This window comes from Callionymus lyra, chromosome 16 (assembly GCF_982586985.1).
Source record: "Callionymus lyra chromosome 16, fCalLyr1.hap1.1, whole genome shotgun sequence".
NCBI classification, from domain to species: domain Eukaryota; kingdom Metazoa; phylum Chordata; class Actinopteri; order Syngnathiformes; family Callionymidae; genus Callionymus; species Callionymus lyra.
In genome coordinates this window covers 10216577-10238946 of record NC_141833.1, presented here as the reverse complement: position 1 = coordinate 10238946, position 22370 = coordinate 10216577, and the positions used below count along the sequence as shown (strand labels likewise).

At 40.2% G+C, this 22370-nt stretch overlaps 1 protein-coding gene across 2 annotated transcripts in view; it reads left to right on the top strand.

Annotated features, from left to right (window-relative positions):
* Nucleotides 1-22370, top strand: part of LOC148063607 (ephrin type-A receptor 3-like) — a 106922-nt gene that overhangs the window by 9278 nt on the left and 75274 nt on the right. For both annotated transcript variants that reach the window (XM_087811504.1, XM_087811503.1), the window contains exons 2-5: nt 12575-12639; nt 18086-18286; nt 20984-21091; nt 21154-21505. In XM_087811504.1, the coding sequence (XP_087667630.1) occupies nt 12575-12639; nt 18086-18286; nt 20984-21091; nt 21154-21505 (726 nt within the window). The remainder of the gene's footprint in view (nt 1-12574; nt 12640-18085; nt 18287-20983; nt 21092-21153; nt 21506-22370) is intronic.

Sequence of the window (22370 nt, the reverse complement as noted above, 5' to 3'; positions counted from 1 at the left end):
AAAACAATTAATAAAATAAAATAAAACGTCTTTATTGATAAAATTGTATAAATCAAATTTTATATTGTTATATGTAGTTTAATTAAACAATTTTCAAGCCTTTAATTTGTATTGATTTATATATTTTATTTCCCAATAGACAAATTAGGTTTTAGGTAAACACTAATGGAATTAATTTAAAGATTTAACTTATATTTAAGCATCAAACATCAAATGTAAAAGTAAATTTGTATGTAAAGTGGATTTTTTTCCTGATTTATGAGTAAAATGGTCAAAATTAAACAGTTTTGTTCTTCATAAATGTGCATTTAAAAATAATTTTCAAAACCTTCCCTTGAATATCAGCAGCACGAAAACCTCCTCATCACTCTGTCAGATTCGTCGAGCAAATGTTGTGAACTTTTGTGATTTCGGATGTGACGAGGAAAGATTATACCGAGAGTCAAAAACTGTCAGATGGTTTGAGAGTTCAGAGCTACACTCCTCTCTCCTTCATCCTCCTCTCCATCCGCTGGTTGCCCCGACAACGGTCATGAAAACCCTCTGAAGACTGGAAGCAGGAAAAGAAGTGCTTCAAAAACTCTCAAGAACATATTTGTTGAACTATACTTCCTCTGGCGATGAAGAGCAGATTAAAGACGATCCGACAAAGCTATTCCTAATTTGCAAATTTTGTTTATTTAGGCTTTATGTTTGCACAAACTAAATCATGTGAAAGTATGTGTGTTCATTTATCAAAAACATTAGTTAATAGAGCTAATACTTTCGTTTCTGCAGACAAAAATTCAAAGTTTCTTTTTAGTATAATCCAAAGGTACATGATCACATTGTTTCATGGTGTTATAAGCATTTTCAAATTCAATAATATTTTGAATTTTTTTTGTTTTGTTTTGCCGAGACTTTGACTTGATGCCTTTTAATACCTTCAGGTCAAATTTTTGTTTGAGATTGTGTTGATTTTGTTGGTATCAATAGTAAATGATCTCTTGCCAACAGAAAAGAAAGAAAAAAATCTTTCCTCATTTAAAATCTTTAAAAAAATTGCCAACCATCAGCTTTAAAAGCTGCTGAAGTCGACTGTATCCTCTCATCCTTAGTCATTGAATGTCTCTCGCGGGATTTCATGCTCCCTTTAGGATGCGATGATCTAGGTTTCATCGACCGGATGTTTAATTTGCAACACAAGAATTAACAAACCCAGCGAACATTTACATTTTAAATGTGAATAAAATATTGAATTCTCACTTGTTAAATGCTCAGACAACAACAAAAAAAACAATGGTTTTCAACGTCTTTCATCTCCAGGTGTTAAAAACATAGCATCGATTACACAAGTGATTTGTAAATGTCTTAAAACATGACGTGTCGTATTCAAAATGTCACCATAAGCTAAAACATTTGCGTGAAACTATTCAAAAACTTGAAAAATGAACTTTTTAAGATGTTAAAAACCTTCCATTTTCTAGCCTGGACAAAGTATTAGCGTTTCATCTTGGTTATTTTTCTCCATTGTGTAACCGTTTATCTTCGGAGTCACGGCTCTTTGGTTAAGACCCTCCTGCTGGATGTATTTTCCAAGAAGATAAGCAACCAGTCAATGATCCCCGACAGTTGAAGTGCAGAGAAAAATAACGTATAAAAGCCTCCTGAAGATTCACGACTAGCCTCCTGTTACCACTTTCTATTGGGACGTGGTTTAACAGCCGCGATCTCCGTTACATTTCTTCGGTAATTTGTGAAATTCACGAGTCTTTCCAAACATCTATACGCACACCTGTCTCCCATACGATGAATTACAACCATTTGGCAGAAGAAGAGCTCTTTGTGAGTCGTAACAAAAGAAGGACTTCGACGACTCTGTGTGGTCTTATTCGTCAAGCCGTCTTTTTATGCGCTAGCGCTAGTCTGGTCGCTGGCAGAGACGCTTGATTCTTGGCAGGTGGACTTCCTTGAAGACCAGATGAAGAGGTGGACGAGGGCCAGAGGGGGAGAGAGTCGCGAGGGGCTTGAAAAAACACCCGAGAGACGAACCGGGAAAATAAGTCTATAATTGAAGTTTTTTCTGGAGGTTCTTTTTTGAGGTTTGCGCACCTGCTAGGATTTCATAACAAACAAACCTCTGTTTTTATATCTGGGAATCAATGATGGAGAGAGAAAATGATCAGAAACACACAGTAGAAACTCTAATGAGGGTTTGAGGCGTCACAACGAAAATGATCAGAAGCTGAAAAATCTGATGGAGTTGAGTGAGCGATGATCTCGCCGTGTTTATTCCAGGCCAACCCGGGCTTATATTTCCCCGGCAGACACGATCGAGCGAGATCCCTGGAGGACGCCGGACGATAATGAGAAATAGAGCGAGTGAGCTTTTCAGAGACAGACGGGAGGACGGACAGAGACCGGGCGTTATAATGTCTTATTCTCATCCATGTTTTTTATTTCCACTCATCTTTGTCAGATTGAGGAATTCTGGTGGAGTCAGCTGACAGGAAGTGGTGGGCGGATACATAATTGATGATATGGGCTATTGATCAGAGGTGATAAGTAGTATTGACAGGAGAAAAAGTGTTGATGTGTAAGGTTTGGTGAACACGTTTTCCCGCCGGGATGTAAAATAGCTCTGGGAAGATGTAATGGTCTCGTGTCGGCTTACTGGACAATCCTGTCAGGAGTTTTTTTTTCGCCGACCAGGAAAATAGCGTATTCTCCAGGGATGCTAGTAAAAAAAAAAAAAAAGCGTTTATGTGCGAGAAAAATAAAGACGTCATTTGAGACGTCTGTGTCAGAGTGACAAAGTTAGTATTGAACGTGTTTTATTTGAGATAGAATGGTGCTTGTTTATGACATTTTATAGGTTTATTTGTCTTTTGTGTTGCTGTAAAAATCCCTGGATATTCTTCACTGAATATTCTTTTTTCAAGAAAATACATTTGAACCTTCGATAAATGCTGTCCCTCTGATAGCTGCAAGTTATTGTTATATATTGCAATTGTAGTAACAAGGAAATATTTATAGTACTGTCGAGTACTTGACTCGTATGTTGCAGAATTTACAGACCACATGACTCTTGACAAAGTCGTAACTGCTTTCATCTATTTTGAAACCAAAATATGTTCAAACATCAGCTTTAAAAGCTGCTGGAATCGACTGTATCCTCTCGTCCTCAGTCACCGCCAGGATTTCTTTCTATTAGCTGCAGATGAAGTAATGACTGCTGGCATCACGGTGTGAATATTTGCTAATTCTATGTTAATTCTAATTAATAATAATAAATATATATTTTGTTTTATACACACTTTATTATTATAAATTACCACTCTATGTTAAGATAAATACACATTAAACTATTAGATTCTAAATAAAACTTGGACGTTGTGTACCTCAGTACATTTATATTGATTTATTCATAAAGTTATGAAGGCTCGAGGGCCAAATCTGGTCCGCCAAGTCAGTGTATGTGGTCCGAGCTTCAAACAAATTAATTTTTTAAATTAAAAATGAAAACCTTTGTTAGACTGTTTTGTAGCGATAGCAGGATTATATTGATCGTCCTCTACTGTCCAACTTCCCTCCTTTATTCATTAATCTCACTGTTTAAACTAATTGAAAGTGTGGCCCGGGGGCTACATGCAGCCCTCAGACTGTATTTACGCAGTCCTTGTGACGTCAGAGCTAAATTAAGAAAAGGATATGAAGCTAGCTAACAGTTTTATTTTAACAGTATTCTTCTTTTACCAAAAAAAAATACATAGTGAAACAATTTAGCATTTTTTTTTCCAAATATTATGATACAAGTTATCTTACTTTTACTTTGATGCCCCCCACTGTGATTACACAGTATATAAAGCGGCCCCTTAGGAAAGTGGTCACAGTCTTAGAAGTCTTTGGGTGTGTCCCAAATTGCACACTTCTGCACTTACACTTAAATGTAGTGCGCAATGAGCACACAGTTGGCCAGAAAATTGATGCTAAACAGAAACTACGTCACTTAAGTATGAGATCAGGTACCGGCGTAAATGTCTCCTTTAAGGACAAAACAACACAACAAAAATAATAACACAATGAAACACAAATTAAAAAACTTGTTTCAATTGGTGAAATTGGTGTCGTGATAGTGTTCCAACTTCTGGTTGCAATCAGTGTTAAAAAGTAGTAGAAGAAGAAGCTGTCGAGTTATTTCAGGTAAGTGTGTAGCAGGAGTGTTTGATTTGAGGCAGTACTATCTGTCGAAATTTGAGTATTATGCAAGTACGTGTAGTGTCTTAAAGTGCACTTTAAACCAGCAATTGTAAGTAAATGTGCTCCATGTAGCCTTACATACAGAATCAGGTGCTAAATCCATCCCATAATCTCTGTGGATTATCATCCGGTGAACGCTAAAGTGCTTTAATTACGGTTGATAATATCTCGCTCATGAAGCGGTCGTGATCAGATCCTCCGTAATGACGCCGCTAACGTCTCCTCACCCATCCAATAATCCGTCTTCGTGAAGGTCGTCGTGCAGATTCATCATCAGAGAGCTTTTTAAAATATTTTCCCCTGACACGATAAGATCTCCGTTGCTTTTGTCTGCTCATCCACCAAAGTTAAGTGCTGCACATTAATAAACAACTTCAGCTGCAACTGCTGCACTTTCCGTCAGCCGTCAACTCGCCAAAGAAACGCCGGAGCGGCCCATTCGTCTAATGTTCTCGGGCGAGGAAAAAAAAAAATGAACAATCGGTTTTCACTGAGATTTCCGCAAGTGGCTTCACCTACAACGACCTCTATCGTCGCCGGTAACTTTTTAAATGTCTTTTAATTAAGTACGCTGAACTCGGTAATGAATACTTGTCATTATGGATTCCCTTAATAGAGCGCCCTCGCATGCACGCCGACCATATAACGGCAAACTAATTAGCGATCCGGCGTGTCCGCGACGGCTCGCTTTTTTATGTGACGCCACGTTTCGGGCTCTCGCACAAACACACCCGAGGGAAGGCGAAGGATTTCCTGGCGGTCCTACTCCGTGTTGCCGTTAATCAACGGGAGCTGGAAGGAGCCCGGTTTATAAATGGCGGATCCCAGCGTGAGATATGTTTCGGCGGCGAGAACGACTCCCTAATTGGCGAAGTTATCGGTGGTTTATTAGTTTCTAAATTAGCGAGATGTTAATTCGGGTTTGATGACGCGGAAATAATGACGTCCTGTGAGATTTGTAACGTCGTATCCACGGATCGGGAAACGTGGAGATGAAGATTTTCTAGCTGGAAAAAAATCAAATTATTAAATCTCAGATTGTGCAACATATGGACATAGCATTTTCGGCGGTTTTGAAGCCAATCCGTGGTCGTGGCCATCTTGAAAAACTCATTCTTCCGATATAGCCATACGGCGGGCAAGGGGTTGATACGATTGGACGATAAAACCACGCCCATTTAGCTTGAAGCTACGGCTAATCCAAGCTTTAAAAGGAGATATTATCAGTAACCAGATCTGTAGCATATAAAACTAGCATAGCCTTCAAGCTAAAAGGCTAATACGTACTTAATCTACAACACCCCTAATTATGCAAATCACCGCTGTACAGTTTGTGCCGACAGTAAAAACAAGTGTTTTAGATGCAAGACATTTTTTGAAATACGCTGTAATGTTTTTTTTGGCCGGGTGTGTACGTGACTTCCGGTTGAAGAGAGCTGATCGATCAAAATCTGATCCACCATTTTGACTTTACACTAACTTTAGACCCCAAACAGACAACATTTTACATGTGACACTAGCGGTGTGTATTGAGGAAGAATCTGGCGATTTCAAACATATCACGAAGCAGAGGCAACGGAAAAATATATTGAGATATATCGCAAATTTAGACACATATATTTGTAGTATTGTTGAGTACTTGACTCTGGTATCTCATGATATACAGACTACATGACTCTGTAACATTTAATTTGTTATGAAACCAAAATATGTCCAAAAAAATCAGATTTAAAAGCTGCTGGAGTTGACTGTATCCTCTCATCCTCAGTCATGATTTTCGCAGTACTTTATTGTTCCTTCAGCTGCGGGTGATGTAATGACTGCTGCCATCTAGGTTTAATTGCAAAACATAAATGAACACGGGATTACATGTTCATTTCAAATAATAAAAAAGTTGTATTTTATTTCATTCACACTTCATTGTAATGTGATCCAGAAAATAACTATCATGAAACATAAAATATGATTTCCAAGCCAAAAATGGAAAAATAAAATACATTTTTAAATCGACAAAGTGCTGCCAAATATGGATACAGTATTGCTAAAAATACTACCGCGATATATCACCATATCCATATTTTCCAAGACACCTAAATCACACCATGCCAGACATGTTTGGTTGTGCGATTGTGTAGTTCGTTGTCATCATCTGTCGACACAATGCTGCAGTCGGAGCACGCGTCGTGAAAATCTCACAGCTGGATATTTTGGCAGAAACTCTGCAAGTCTTACTCAAAGTAAAGAACGGCGTCTGCCTCGGGTGGAGTCGTGCGAGAGAGGAAACTACAGGAATTCAGAGCAGGTTGAATCCTTGTCGGGTCTGTTCGCGAGACGAGCAGAGTTTGGACAGAAGTGAGTGAAAGTATTTTTGTCAGGAAGAGACTTTATGAAGAGAAGCTGCTGCTGCAAGTTAAACTAACTGGTAAAACAGTTACCTCTCTCTGAACGCAGCTAGGGAATACTTTTTATACTTTTTATAATTAACTTTTTGGTGCTTTTAGTGCTTTGTACAAATATAGATACAGCAATATCACAATACTTAGACTTCTGATGTATTTCATCTCCTAATATACTCATGAATTCTACACCTTGACTACAGTTGTAAAAGAAAAGATACGTTTTAAATACAATTTTTTAGCTTAAATTTTTCCATTTTGTATATTTTATGTGGTATTTTAAACCTGTGGTACATGCATTGAGTAACGCAATGTATCATAATATTGGGATATTTAATGGAATAGTATAGTGATGCGTATTGTGTCATCAGTTTGGTTGTATTTTTTTTGTTGTTGAGCAATTCATGTCTAATATATATTAAAATATATTACTTTTTTGGAGCAACGATGAAATGCAGTTCTACTAGAGAAAAATAAATAAAATAATTTTATTAATATATTGCAATATTGTATTTCACAATACTGTACGATATTTAACCGCACTGTAACGGTTTTCTTTTTTGTTTCATTGTTTAGTAAAGTGTATTTAAAATTAAATAATTAAATATTTTAATCACATTTAACATGTAAATATTCACAGTGTTTGTTCATTTTTGTGATTAAATTTCAAGCCGATGAACGCTAGAGGAAGCAGCTGAAGTAACAATGAAATCCCACAAGATACAATCAATGACTAAGGATGAGAGGATACAGTTGACTCCAGCAGCTTTTAAAGTTGATGTTTGGACGTATTTTGGTTTCAAACCAAATAAAAGCAGTGACCACATCTTTAAGAGCCATGTTATCTGTAAATTCTGCAACACCAGAGTCAAGTACTCAACAAATACTGAAACATACACGTTACTACAGTATTGCAACATATTGTATTGTCGCCCCTGCATCGTGATACTTACTGAATCTCCAGATTTTCCAATGCATGCCCCTAATTTTCCACATCCTCAACGGTCAGAGATTCATTTATTGGACTATAGGTCAAATTTTATATATTTTTTTTTATCAACCCTTGTGTTTTATCAGGGGTCAAGGTGACCCAAAGGCCCCAAAACAAATGTGTTTGTGGTATCCCTTGTGTTGTCTCTGGGTCAATGGGAATCCAGGGAGGTAATAAACTTGACCCAAGGGATACCACAAACACATTTATTTTGGGGCCACCGGGTCACCTTGACCCCGAGGTTACAACAAGAGTAAACTAACACATATTTACTGATGCATACTGACATTGACATATGTTTTTTAAAAAACCATTGGAATGATATTTATTGAGCTTATAGTTACAATTGTGTAGCTACTTTCAACGTCATCTCTTGTTAAAACTCTGAAAATAAACCCATAATTAAAAATCAATTTCCCGTTAAATGTTCTTGTTTTCTTAAACAACTACAGCATCCCTTCAAGCCCACTGTGACAGACGGAAAAACATCTGCTCCGTGACTCAAGTCAAAGTATCAAACCATAATAGGCGGCTCTCAGTTATTACTGCTAATAAACTGCGGCGAAAAAATAATCACACATTATTATCCCATTATTCTCCTTCTGTGTGTCACTGCGAGGCCGGAGCTCCGTCTAAACGCTCTTCAGTCTCTGAATACACTCCGGACCTGCAGGCGGCCGCTGACCTTTCTCCGCTCAGCACCTCTTCTCCTCCTCCTCCTCCCATTCTTTCTCTTCCCTCTCGTTTAATTCAACTCCCCTCTTTCTCCGTGACAACGGCCGCCTCGCTCCCGGCTTCATTACGTGCGCGCGGTAAAAACGCTGTCCCAGTGTGCCAGGGGAGCAGCTGGGATTCATGATGAACAGCAGGAGAACAAAACGAAAAGAAGAGGCAGTTTTCAAGTCTGACCTGCAGGCGACGTGAAGTTTTTTTTTTCTTCCCTCAGTCATGAAAGCATTTGCATGCAGGAGGAGCGAGTATTCCCGAGGATGGTTTGTGTAGGTCAGCGCTGTCACGCCGCCGAACATGATAGGGAATGTTAAATCCTCTGCTTTAAAGTTTAAAGTGTCGGTTCTGAGGCAGGTAACCCGCGAGAGCGAGGGAAGAAGAAAGAGCCAAACAGCCGCCTCTGCAGATGGACGGTGATTAAATATTGATGGTCAGCGGTGTTGAGGACCTGATCAGGGTCTTGAGCTCACACCAAACACACACTTCTACACACTCACACTTCTACACACACACACACTGGTCTGACCCGTCACCTGCCTGCTTCCTCTGGAACTTTTCCTCTTGACATCTTTTACCTGCTTTTATGTAAGAAAACCAGACGTACGTTAAGTCAGTGCTTTGCTAGTGATTTAACATTTAAAGTTACAGTTATGTTGTTTTACAATGAAAACAATTACACAACCATTTTTATTCGTGCAGACTCCTGTGTTGTTCTCGGTGTTATCTTGATCTTTTAAGTATAAATTTTATTGGGTATTGTTTTGATAGTTTAAGCGCTTTCTGACCCTGGTCTGGAAAAGGGCTCTATAAATATAATTTACTTACTGACAACGATCAAATAAAGCAATAATCTTTGATTAAATGCAATAATAAAACACCTTAAATAATTGTCAAATGCTCACTATCTAGATGAACATCAATAGATATTACTGTCCTATTTAATGACGTTTTTATCATTTGTTAGCAATTTTTTTCTGTTTCGATATAAACAACTCATTTACAAGAGTATTAGCTAGAAAAATACTACGCTTTAGTCGCTACTTACTTACTTACGTCTGTTTTGAGATTTCCCTCCAATATCACTGTTCCATGCTCATGGTTTCTGTATTTTAGATGTTTTGACAAAGATGCAAAGATAGCATTTAGCAATCTGAGCTAGTTTGGTTTTTCAAAAAAGATTTTCTGATATTTTGCTAACAAATGGGCCGATAGATGGAGATCACATGACCTTCCTGGCGGAACCCTTTGTAACTTAAACACAACCTGTGTAAATTGTTTTTATTTAATGTAACGTAACGTAACATTACGCAACGCAACGTTACGCAACGCAACGTTACGCAACGCAACGTTACGCAACGCAACGTTACGCAACGCAACGTTACGCAACGCAACGCAACGTAACGCAACGTAACGCAACGCAACGTTACGCAACGCAACGTTACGCAACGCAACGTTACGCAACGCAACGTTACGCAGCGCAACGCAACACAACGCAACGCAACACAACGCAACGCAACGCAACGCAACGCAACGCAACGCAACGCAACGCAACGCAACGCAACGTAACGCAACGTAATCTAAGGCGTATGCGACACCATGCACACAATACCATACTATACAATACAATGCAATAATAGCAAAGTATAAAATTATATGACGTGATGCAACGACATGACCCGACCAACTAAATGTAATATAATAAAAAAAGTCAAAAATTAAGTAATAAGTCTTTTGGCGATTGTTCATGTTTATAATCTCCATCCATCTTTAAAAAGGCTTTCGAAAAATTCTGCCCCCTATAGGCGTGGAGGCTGACATTTTGTTGGTCAGGAAGTCAAAGTTTAGCACAGAAGCTAACCGTCATAGCTTTTGTGGATCATATAAAATGAATGGCTGGTTTGACTTGATTAAGAACCTTTAAAAATAGGTTTAAAATATCAAAAGTAAAGCCTGATGGTCTTCTAAAGTGGCTCTGCAAAGTGTCCATGAAGTAGTCGAGATGACCTCAAAGCTGCGACACTTTAGCGACGGCCGTGGAAAAAAAGCCTTGACAAAACATACATGGCTGATTTATATGTTCTGTCATATCTTTGACTTCTACAGCCATGGCTGCCCTTCACTCCATTATTAAATTATGACCACAAATCCCCTGCAGCTGTAGCCCTCCAGCTGTGGTTTAATGATAAGCTCCTTGTGGTAATGTTCATCAAACGTATCGGAGCGTCTGCCTGCCAAACCAAACAGCCCGTCGGAATCATCCGGACGTATATATTTAAGGAAAATTCTTCCCTGACATTTGTTGTTTTTGGGTTTGATTTCTTGCTCTCATTTGGATGAAGTGGCCCTTTGAAAGAAAACAGAGGTTATGGTCAGCTCTTCGGTCTGGATTGTTTTTGGAAAATCATATCAGCATGTCTGTGGACCTCAAACCACTCCTTGCAGTATAATCAGGAAGAAACCACTTCTCCATTCCGGCTCCGGATCAAGTCGCCCGAAAACAAAGAGAACCGTCAGAGACTTTGATTTGACCAGTACAAGTCGGGAGGCGTTTAAAAAACGATTTATCATGTCTTCGTACGCTAAAACGAGTATTACATTTTCGTACTTTAACATCCATTTGAAGTTCTTTAAGTTTCTCAACAATATCTAAAGTGCGCCTTAAAATCCGTTGCATTAATTCTGGTAGTACCTACTGACCTCAAACAGAGGTACATGGCGGTCAAAAATCTGTCAAAATGTTTTAAGACATGAAGCCAAACCTCCGTAGTATTAAGTCGCAAGGCTCTGTAGTATTACTCCGTAAGGTTCCCTAGCATTTTTATGCAAGGCTCTGTAGTACTTCGGAGAAAAGTAACCAACGAAACACTAGCTGTGCTTATCTAGGATTTTGGTCCTGTATTTTAACTCCTCAAGGCTCCATCGTAGTATTCTGCGAGGCTCCGCCTCAAACCTTTGTAGTATTACTTCAAAATGCTATGTAGTACTACAGAGAAAAGAAACCAACAAAACACAAGCCATGCCAGCCTGCAGTGACCCACGGAGATCATCCGTAGTATTACTCCCTGAGGCTACGTACTATTACATTACGTCTCAAACCTTTTTGAGTATTACTCCAAAATGCTATGTAGTACTACAGAGAAAATAAACCAACAAGACACAAGACATGCCTGCCTGCAGTGACCCATGGAGATCATCCGTAGTATTACTCCCTGAAGCTCCGTGCTATGACATTACGTCTCAAACCTTTGTAGTATTACTTCCAAATGCTATGTAGTACTACAGAGAAAAGAAACCAACAAAGCCATGCCAGCCTGCAGTGACCCACGGAGATCATCCGTAGTATTACTCCCTGAGGCTACGTACTATTACATTACTTCTCAAACCTTTTTGAGTATTACTCCAAAATGCTATGTAGTACTACAGAGAAAATAAACCAACAAGACACAAGACATGCCTGCCTGCAGTGACCCATGGAGATCATCCGTAGTTTTATTCCATGAGGCTTTGTACTATTACATTGCAAGGCTCTGTAGTATTACTCCGCAATGATCCGAAGTACCATTCCAAGGCTTCAAAGTATTACTCCAAGAGGTTTTTCGGAGATTTACTCTGAGAGGCTTTGTAGTATAAGTCCGGGAAGCGAGGTAGTATGAAATATTGCATCTTGGGGCTATTAAGTATTACTCTGCGGCGCGCCGAAGTATTATTCTGCGAGCGTTCGACCTTGTACGTCGCAAGTCTCTGTAGTATTTTCCGGTGACGCTACGTAGTATTATTCTGCAACGCTCTATAGTATTAATTTGTGACGGTCCATCGCCAGAAGCTTCCGGAGTAATATCAAAAAATCTGCACCGATATCACGCAGTAGAACAAAATGTTCCTTTAATCCTCAGTTCTTATGGCCTCAAGTGGTTCGTACCTCAGCACGGAGCTATGCTAACATACCAACTGTATCAAGTACATCCCTGTAAACTCTTCTCGTCGCGTCCTGAAGCATAGCTTCACCGACAGACATTTGGGCTCCTTCAACCATCACATGTAAATTATAGGTTTACCACTCTTAGCTCCTGCTGCTGCTGCTGCTCCCACACATCAAACATCCATGCATTAAACATGACAGGTTTTTTTCAAAACCACCTTGATCTGTGTGACGAAAACATTCTATACGTCCTTCCTCGTAAATGTTGCTCATGGTTTTGCTTTTGTTCTTTCTTCGCAGTTACGTTGCTGGACTCCATGTCGGCTCTGGCCGACCTGGGCTGGGAGGCTCACCCTAATGAAGGGGTGAGTATTGTAAACACACGCCCACACACACACACACACACACACACACACACACACACACACACACAACCCTGTTTATGCCACCGAAACATACACGTCGGATCATAGACGGCGGCGGTGATGACATGTTTCGTCGAACGAGAGCAGCAGTGTTCGAGAGAGAGCACTGGGTTCTCGCTAAATCGGGCGTCTTGCGGGGGGGAATTTACAAATTATTTCCGCTGCGCTGCAAACGCCGCGGCGCTGGAGCCTCCATTTTTTTTTTTCGCTTTTTGGGAGTGAAGTTATTTTTCTTATGTAAGAGTGCGCTGGTGTGTGCGTGTTGTGCAGGTATAGAGACTTCAGGGTGACATCAGAAGTGCGTTTTTTTTTTTTTTTTGTACAGTGTTCTGTATGTGGAGTACAGCTCTGAGTAGCGCTGAATGAATTCTATTCCCCGCTTCATTCACACTTCCTCTCCATTATTCAACGCCGCCGTGTTCGCTCGCAGGACGCCACATGCGGTTTCATGCTCGTGAGCCGCTATAGTGGAGGGTATCCAGTTTTGCTTACTTGAGCCGCATTGATTGCGAGGAACATGTTGTTTATGTTTGCATGTATTTGTTCGCCTAAGAGAGCCCGGAGCGCTCGATGTGCTCCATGTGTGGAACGACCGCGAGCAGCAGCGCTAATCCCGGCTCAAGCTAATGCTAGCAAATGACGTACCTGATCGAGGTCGGTGAAGACGTCATAGTTTAGGAGTTATGATGGTGTTATGAAGCTTCATGAAACAGTGTCATTATTCTCAGAGCTCACTACGTGTCTGCACTCTTTTCCTTTCTTTTGAATAACGAAGGAACATCAAATCCTTTTTAAACTGATGGCGCCCCCTACTGACCTCTAAACAACATGACACTGTTTCATGAAGCTTCGTCAGACCATCACTAGTCGTATAAAACAGAAAGTGAGCTTAAAGAAAATGTTGAGTTGCGTTTTAATTAAACTTGTCTAACAAAAAAAGAGCAAATGTTGAGGTCAAAAAAGTGTTCTAAAAGTATTTATTTGTATTAGTTTTAAGACGTTTGTAAATCAATCTGGATTGTAAGGATTTGTAAATCAATCTGACCTACTGAAGTCAAAAATATCTGCAAAACATATATAATACAAATCATTGTTGTTACAAAACAAGTTGATTTGTATTGTGTAACTTATCAAAATTAACCAATTAATGTTAGTTATTTAAAAAGGCAGCTCATAAATATTATATTTGGTAACTAATGTAACAACATAAGAGAGAAATAGGAAACAATTTAGAATTTGAAATTGACTTTTAATGACTTTTAGAAAAACAACAAGGTTATAATAAAGTATAAATTTTGCTGAAAAAGCTTTAAAAATATCTATAGCTTGACTTCATGAGGCCAGCATCATTTTAGTCAGAAGGCCACATCTGGACCCTAAGACCCTACTTTTTTTCAGGTCTTCAATTATTGTTTGTTGCATATACAGTTGAATAAATACGTCAATGTTGCCTGAAAATGTTTGAACGTTAATTCAATATATTTTTTCTATCTATGTATTGACTTATTTAAAGCCACATTCAGGGAGAGTAGGGAATTAAAGTTGTCAATGTAAATAAATAAATATTACAGTGTGAAAAATGAGTATTTTAAAGTAAAATACAAAAAATAAAATATTGGTAAAATGTGTAAATAAAATCATTATATATTAAGCTTATGAGAGTCAGTCATTGGGCGTTAATTCACGACTGATTTTGGCAAAAATAAAAGCAACATGTAATTCAGCTTTAGCTGTGACGTTACCTTCAAATCGTCCTTTTATTTTGGCATCGAATTTCTTCTCAATTTCGTTCCACACACAGTAAACTGGTCTCTTAACCATTTTCTTAAATTCAGTTGTTTCCAACCGTTCTTGTTTGTGGTTTATAGAGTTTAAAGTGTGAAGGAAACAATTTACCGTCCCTTCCACTGCCTTCATCACTTTAAAGTTCAATAAACTCTTGGATTCATTGAATAAAGTGGAAAAACATTTTCATCAGAACGACGGTGTTCGAGAGTCGGAAAGTCTGGTGTTTTGTACACAGAGAATTATGTAGTTGGCCCTTGAACCCCAGGCCTCCAGATTGGTCCCAGCGAGAGGCAATTCCCTCCAATCACAGTCCAACGTCCACCTGAATTAAACCACACTTGACCCCCGCGGGTCACTTTTAATCCGGATGTTTCGGAGACGGAGTGGACCGACCCATTTCTGTCACCGAGCAGGGGGTGCTCCTTGACGAGGGACACAAAACAGACGCCCTGTAATGAAGGCTGAAAATTGGAGGCCCAGGTTGTCCTTGGGCTGCCCCCCCCCCCGCCCCACCTCTTCATGTAGGAAAGTTGTAGTAAAGCTTGAAGGCCCATTATGTCCCTATAGATGTATACATCAGATGACATTACGTTAAGACCGGTTGAACTTAAACCCTTTCGCCGACGTCTCTGCTTCACTTCAAAGCAATCAAGAGAGCCGCGTGCCGATTGGTCGCGGTGATTAGGGAGGAGGTTTTAAATTCGAAAATGTTCAAACATTCTCTCCTCCGGCACGTCGGCCATTAGCGTTGGCAAGCAGGTTGTTTTTTGGTGTCCGTAGACACACCTGCGCCGCGCGAGTGACGGTGAACAGACCGGCCAGCTGGGGAAATCAGTGGCTCACCAGGAAGTGGCGGTAATCCAAGCACTCCAAAACTCTGCCGAACTAGAAATAAACAAAGACATCATAAAGCCCTTTTTATCCCTCAATGACTATTCCCATAAATGCTTTAATCGTCACTCCCCAGTGACTAGGTTTGGTGTGTGTGTGTGTGTGTGTGTGTGTGTGTGTGTGTGTGTGTGTGCGTGCAACGGTCCTGTGAAGTCGGACGAGCCTCGGCTCTGCACAGATGGGTCTATTTAGCTGCCAGGCGCGCCTGTAATTTACCAACATTCATCTCTCTCTCTAATTCTCACTTTTTTTTACCCCCCTTTTTCTTTCACTCTCGCCATTCGTTGTGTGTTCTTTTTTCATACTCAAAGTTGGCTAAACTTCTATGTTAACGACTGTTAGCATAGCAATCTGTTCATCATTCCTCTGCTTAAAAGTTGGACTGAACAAAAACATGCTCAGATAATTTATCATATTAATACGTTTTATTTATTCATTTAGAGGTGAGCAATAAATTCATATTATACCATCGGTCCGAGACCTTCAGTTGAAAGAGTGTCGGTTGGTTGAGGTCAGATGCTGAGATTTACTTTTTTGTACTTCCTATATCGATTTTAAAGAAAGGTTTTTAAGATTTCCAAATATTTAACCAATTTTCTTTAAAGAATTAGACTGCTATTCAGTTTAATTATTTTTATTATTCCTTTTTTCACTTTACTTTTTTTACAAAAGGTAAATAAATATATATAAAAATGAGTCGCCACAATCTAGTGTGATTCATTTTAACTTAATAAAAACTTATATATATATATATTTAATATGTTAAAATTACTTTTTTACATTATTTACCATTTACTGCAATCCATGTCATGGTTAAATTTCTTTCTTAAAGTTAAAAATTATATATTACAATATTTAACAATTATATTCTTAATAAAATCAAAGAAATTAAGAAAATGTCTTCTTATTGTAATTGAAATGTACAAAAACAAGTTTCAAGATAACAGAAAAAAGGCAATTTTAGCATTGTTACACTCATAAATATATTTTATATAAAATCAATAAAATATGTATAAATTAAAATGAAAATTCTTGCAAACCAGCATTTAAATAGTTTCAGGTGGAAGTATGTTTTTGAAAAAGTGGACTTGACATTGAAGTGTCAAATTGAACAAAAGGAAAAAGAAACAGGTTAAATTAATTCAATCTAAATGTTCTTAGTAAGTCAGATGATAACAATCTGGATGTAGTTTGGATTCAAGAAGGCATTGATGCGTTTTACTGATGCTAGTCATGCGTCGGCTCCGCGGGGATCCAGCCGATAGAAAAAAAGAAAAGATTTGGCCTCATAAAACTCAGCTATTCTCTGTAATTCTCCATCTCTAGAGCTTAAAAAGCCTGAGAATGCTGCGAAAACTTACCTCCTGGTGGTCTAGTGGTTAGAACGCTGCGCTTTCACGCCTGCCTTGTGAGTTCAATTCCCGCTCAGGAGCCGAGAGCCAACACATCTCTTGAATTATGGAACGTATGCTGTTTTTTTTATTTAGTCATAATCTCCTTGGCAGAGGTATGCGCTGTCTCGGTGCTTTTATCATTGTATTCTATTTAATTCTCCCAATATATTTTCTCTGATCCTCGCGATGTATTTGACATCTGGTTTGTCCAGTTCCCCCATTGACTTCAAGCGTTTTTCCTGACGTAGACCTTGAATTGAAAGTTCATCTTGGTTCTCAGCGACTCTTACACTAAAGAAAGATTTTCTTTAGCAAGTACAAGTGGGACTTCTAGAGTTTTTTTTTTTTTTTCTCTCTCTTCCTCTCCTTCAGCTCAAGTTTCTTCATAATTATCACAATTTCACTCGAGCTGTAATTCACATTCAGGTGCTGATGCCGTTCGGATAAAAGGCATGAATCCGAGCCGTGGTCGATGCTGGAAAAGTGCGTTTTTATGTGGATCTGTTTTAGCGCTCAGAGGTGAAGTGCGGCGGGCTTTTGCCGGGTTGTTGGGTTGTCACATCCGATTAACGTCAAGACGAACGCCTGAGAAAAAAAAAAAGCTCTCTGCCTGTTATTTCCCGACATTGTATCGACGTTAACCTTGTTTGGTGTTTGAAGGGAAACTTTATTCGACTTTAAACTTTATGCAACATCGAAGCGCTCGAGTGTTGACGCTCGAACATGTGCTCATCACTCAGAACAAAGATGGTGGTCCACTTCACCGCAAAACCACTCTATACGTTTGTGTGTGTCGCGGCGAATCCACTTTTCCTTCAGCGGATCAAATGTCTTAAACCACCGAAAAGCCCTTTTTTTTCAGTTTATTTTCATTTTCTTTCAAGGTATAGACGATGCGAGTGTGTGTGCGCGTGGAATCGAAAATGTTTTCTTGCTCATGCGAGAAGTGTTCTCAATTACTGCCCGGGTTCCAAGTGGAAACAGATGGCAGCAAATGATGGGAGACAAAGTAGCCCTGTGCTACCTACTGCCCCGCCAACACAAGCCCACCGCCCTCCTATCCCCCCCCCTACGACCGCTCAATCACGCTCTGGGATGTCGGAGCGTCGCACATGTGCAGAGCAGATGAACACGGATCCTGACGCAGATCGCGGAACACGTCGGCGTACGTTAGGTTTACGTTCGAAACCGCGGTGGATTTCCACGTTTTTGAATGTGTGCTCCATAAATCCATTTCTCTGCGCTACCAGTTCCTGACTTCCCTCTGAGATTTTAAAATGTCACATGTGTCGCCCTCTCTTCCTTTCTCCCAGTGGGAGGAGATCAGCGTGATGGATGAGAGGAACACCCCGATGAGGACCTACCAGGTGTGCAATGTCATGGAGGCCAACCAGAACAACTGGCTGAGGACGCGTCACATCAGCCGTGAAGGAGCGCAGCGGGTCTACATCGAGATCAAGTTCACTCTGAGGGACTGCAACAGCCTGCCGGGGGTCCCCGGGACCTGCAAAGAGGTCTGTATCCAGTCTGGTGTTCATGTGTGAAGTGAAGATGAAAAAACATCCTTCAAACCCCCCGACTTCCTTAGAGGTATCGCTGAAGCTGATCCAGTCCTTGCGGTCATTACTGGGTTTCAAAGCTAACCCTAGAAGAACCAAAAACCAGTGAGTTACAGCAGCGCCCTGAGTGTGACACTAAGTGGACTAAAAGGACTTAATGTGTGCGTTCAACCACACGTCCTGACACATTTATCGACTCCCGGGCTGCATGTTCAACTTATGTAATTGGGTGAACCCTGACATTGATGCGACTATAGGAAATTGGAGAAAAAAAAAACGAGTGTTAGGACGGTTTTAACCATTATATCCGGGTCAAGGTGACCCTGAAGGTGAACGACCTCCCTGGCTTCCAGAAAAACATTTTCAGTGGTGGAGGTCGTAAACCTTGACCCAGAGGCAACACCGGGGATAAACACATTTGTTTTCGGGCACCTTGACCCTGATGTTAAAGGAAAGTTAGGAGAATGGTTTCCCATGAAAAACCTTGATAACAATTCCCCGAATTGCGGCCAATTAAATGTAATACTTACGAAGAAATATTAGTCACCTGCTTGTTCACAACATTTTGAGGAACATCCACCCCTCTTTTTGTAATCACACAATGTCTCGAAAACAAGCCCCTCATCTTTAAAGTTATAATAAAGTTCTCCACCGTCTGCAATCTCAGCGAACTAGAGGTTACGAGTGCGGAGTCCATTATGACATAATAATGGCATAACTCCTCCTCCAACCAGCTGTATTCACACCCTGCTTTGTTTATACAACAAGTCCCTTGGAGATGGAGACTTCTCTGATTGATGACACGTGTTGACAAGCCTCCATGTTTTGACCAATTACAGCAGAGTGGGCGTGGTTAAACAAGATTTCATCCCTAGAAAAATATTTCAATGAAAAGGGAGTTTTGTACAAACAGACACTGATGAGTACAATAGAGTCCAACATCTATTTAAGACACACTTAAATCAACACATGAGCTCCCCTTTAAGGGTAACCTTAATTTTAAGAAACAAAAATGTGTTTTTTAGGTTATTAAAATACATAACGCAAAAGAGCCTTTCTTTTGGAATAACACGTCGGCACCACCTAAACTCGCCTTCACACACTTCGACACACACACACACACACACACACACACACACACACACACACACACACACACACACACACACACACACACACACACACACACACACACACACACACACACACACACACACACACACACACACACACACACACACACACACACACACACACACACAACTTCCCCGTAAAATAACAGTGACAAAGTGAGTCTGCAACAATGGAAATGATGCTTCCATTTCGCACAGAGCCGTCTTTGAGCCCAACTAATAATAGCTTTTATTTGTGCAGTAACTCTTGGACAAACCCAAGGACGAATACACAATTTTACACAAAATCAAAGAAAGTCTTAAGAATTACGCCTCTAGATATGCTCAGTTAGAAAACAACTGTTTTATGTGAAAAAACGCATTAAATAATTTATCTGATCTATATTAGTAACGTCGTTCGTGCGTCCTTATGTTATTTTGAACCAACAATTAAGAAAAACAGCAGGTTTTCCAGAGTGACACCTTTTTATCTAGAATCCCTGTTTTCACAAGAGATGTTCTCTGAACCAATTACGGCGGGAAAGGTCAAGTAGTTTGTTTTTAAAGCATGATGGGAGATTTTCCAAACCACAAGGAGGACTCTTACAAGCAGAGAAGTTGAGCGCATGTATGACAGCTAGAGTGCACGTGCATGACATGTTGGACTCACGTGTATGACTGGTTGAGCGCGCAGCAGAGTGACAACCAAGACACACTTGGTCAAAAATGTGGCAGTAATCTTACTCCGTAGCCGTCTGCCATGACATGACGTGCGTCGTTAATTCCACCTCCGACGCAATGATGTAATCAAAGTGTTTGTAAAGTCACCTACCAGGTAATGTTCAGATTATAAGGCGCACTGTCGTTTGAGAAATTTAAAGGCATTTAAGTGCGCCTTATAGTGCGGAAAATACTGTAGATTTATACTTCCTTGTATCCAAAAAATCAAGTTGAGATGTCGCAGGTATCTCAGTGCGAGTGTAATTCATTGAAGGCTCTACTACAATGTATACCTATACTCCCGAAATAAGGTGTACACTTAGAGTTTAGAGTCACATTTTAAATTCAGTTTGGGACAAAAAAGAAAGGGTTTACACTCGTCTATTTGACGTTTTATTCAGCGTTACGTTCATGATTGTTTGTGACTCCTTCAAGATTTAACTTCTCTCCGTAGCAAACTATGGTTTTCTTGTCGTTCTTTTTCTCATTCACGGAGCAAACGCTCGAGAGGCCACTTTACCGCCTGCACATATATTGGAACTTGTGATTTAATATTTGCAGACTTTGGGTTCGGCACACACCAGTCGAACGCCGCGGTCGTTCCTCGGTACCTTCAGCAGGCTTTTTTATTGTCGCTCCATCTTCGGAATGAAGACCAGAGGAATACTGCGCGGAGGGTTGCGAGAGCGATGTCGAACCGGCCGACGAATGAAATGAGATTTGAGGAGCAGGAGGGGAATAACTTAGGACTGACGGAGACCTTGTTAAGGGTTCATATTGGATCCTTCGTGTTGAGTTTTTTCTCGGTTGTTTTTTTCAGACCTTCAACATGTACTACTACGAGTCCAACAATCCCAACTTGTGGTTCATCAAGGAGAGCCAGTACGTCAAGATCGATACCATCGCCGCGGACGAAAGCTTCACGCAGGTTTGTTGCTCGAAAAGGAAAATGTATTTTCCCCCGAGCTCACCTTAAACACTCGTTCTCAGGTGGACGTCGGCGACCGCGTGATGAAGCTCAACACGGAGGTCCGGGACATCAGCAACCTGAGCAAGAAGGGCTTCTACCTGGCCTTCCAGGACCTCGGCGCCTGCATCGCCCTGGTGTCGGTCAGGGTCTTCTACAAGAAGTGTCCCGTCACCGTGCTCAACCTGGCCCAGTTCCCCGACACCATCACCGGCGGGGACACGGCTCTGGTGGAGGTGCACGGCGCCTGCGTCAACGCCTCCGAGGAGTTCGAGGCCCCCAAGATGTACTGCAGCGCCGACGGCGGCTGGTTGGTCCCCATCGGGCGGTGCGTTTGCAAGCCCGGATTCGAGGAGAACAAGGACTTCTGCCAACGTGAGTAGGACCGGGGTCTTCGGGGGGATGTGGTGTTGAGAGGCTCAAGATGTTTGTTACATATTCATACGAATATAAAAAAACAAATTTTGAGTCAATTATAAAAAAAATATCAAATATTTACTTTTAATAGTGATGGAGCTTCATGAAGCAGTGTCATGTTTTTCAGCAGGTGGACAGTAGGTGGCGCCCTTATCTTTAAAACGTGAGATTTCAATAGAATAGCCTTTCAAAGCAGTAGATTATAGAGCAAAGAGTGACATCTAGTGGACGCAGGAAATAAGGACACTGCTTCATGAAGCTTCATCAACACATCACTACTTTTAAAAATGTAATATTGAGATAAAATAAATACTTTTCGTCAGCAATATTGGGCAAAATCGGGTGGACGATTATAAAAGTTTATATTAGATTAAAAAATACATTTCAATTAATATTAAACATCAATGTTTTTAAAAAAAAATCTATATAAACTAGTGTTTTTTTCTATATTATAAAGGACATATGAAAAATGTTAAAAAACAATAGACACAAGTAAAGGTATACACATACACACTTACTAACACACAAAACACACAAACAAACTAAGAAAAAGTACTACAAGAAAAACTAAGACACAAAACTCTGTTGACTCTCAATGGGAAATGCTTTTTTTTCGATCGAAAACTACATATTTTTGCGCCTAAAAGTGAGATTGTGTGTTGCTCATAAGAATCCAGTTTGCTGCGGGACACATGCTGGCTTCACACGGAAAGAAACACCTTTGTTTTCAGTGCGGAAGAGTTCAATGTGTCAAGTTTGTCGGCAGGAATGATTTGCTTGAGGTTGTTTCAAGTGATCTCTTCATTCCCAGGAGCGCGACTGT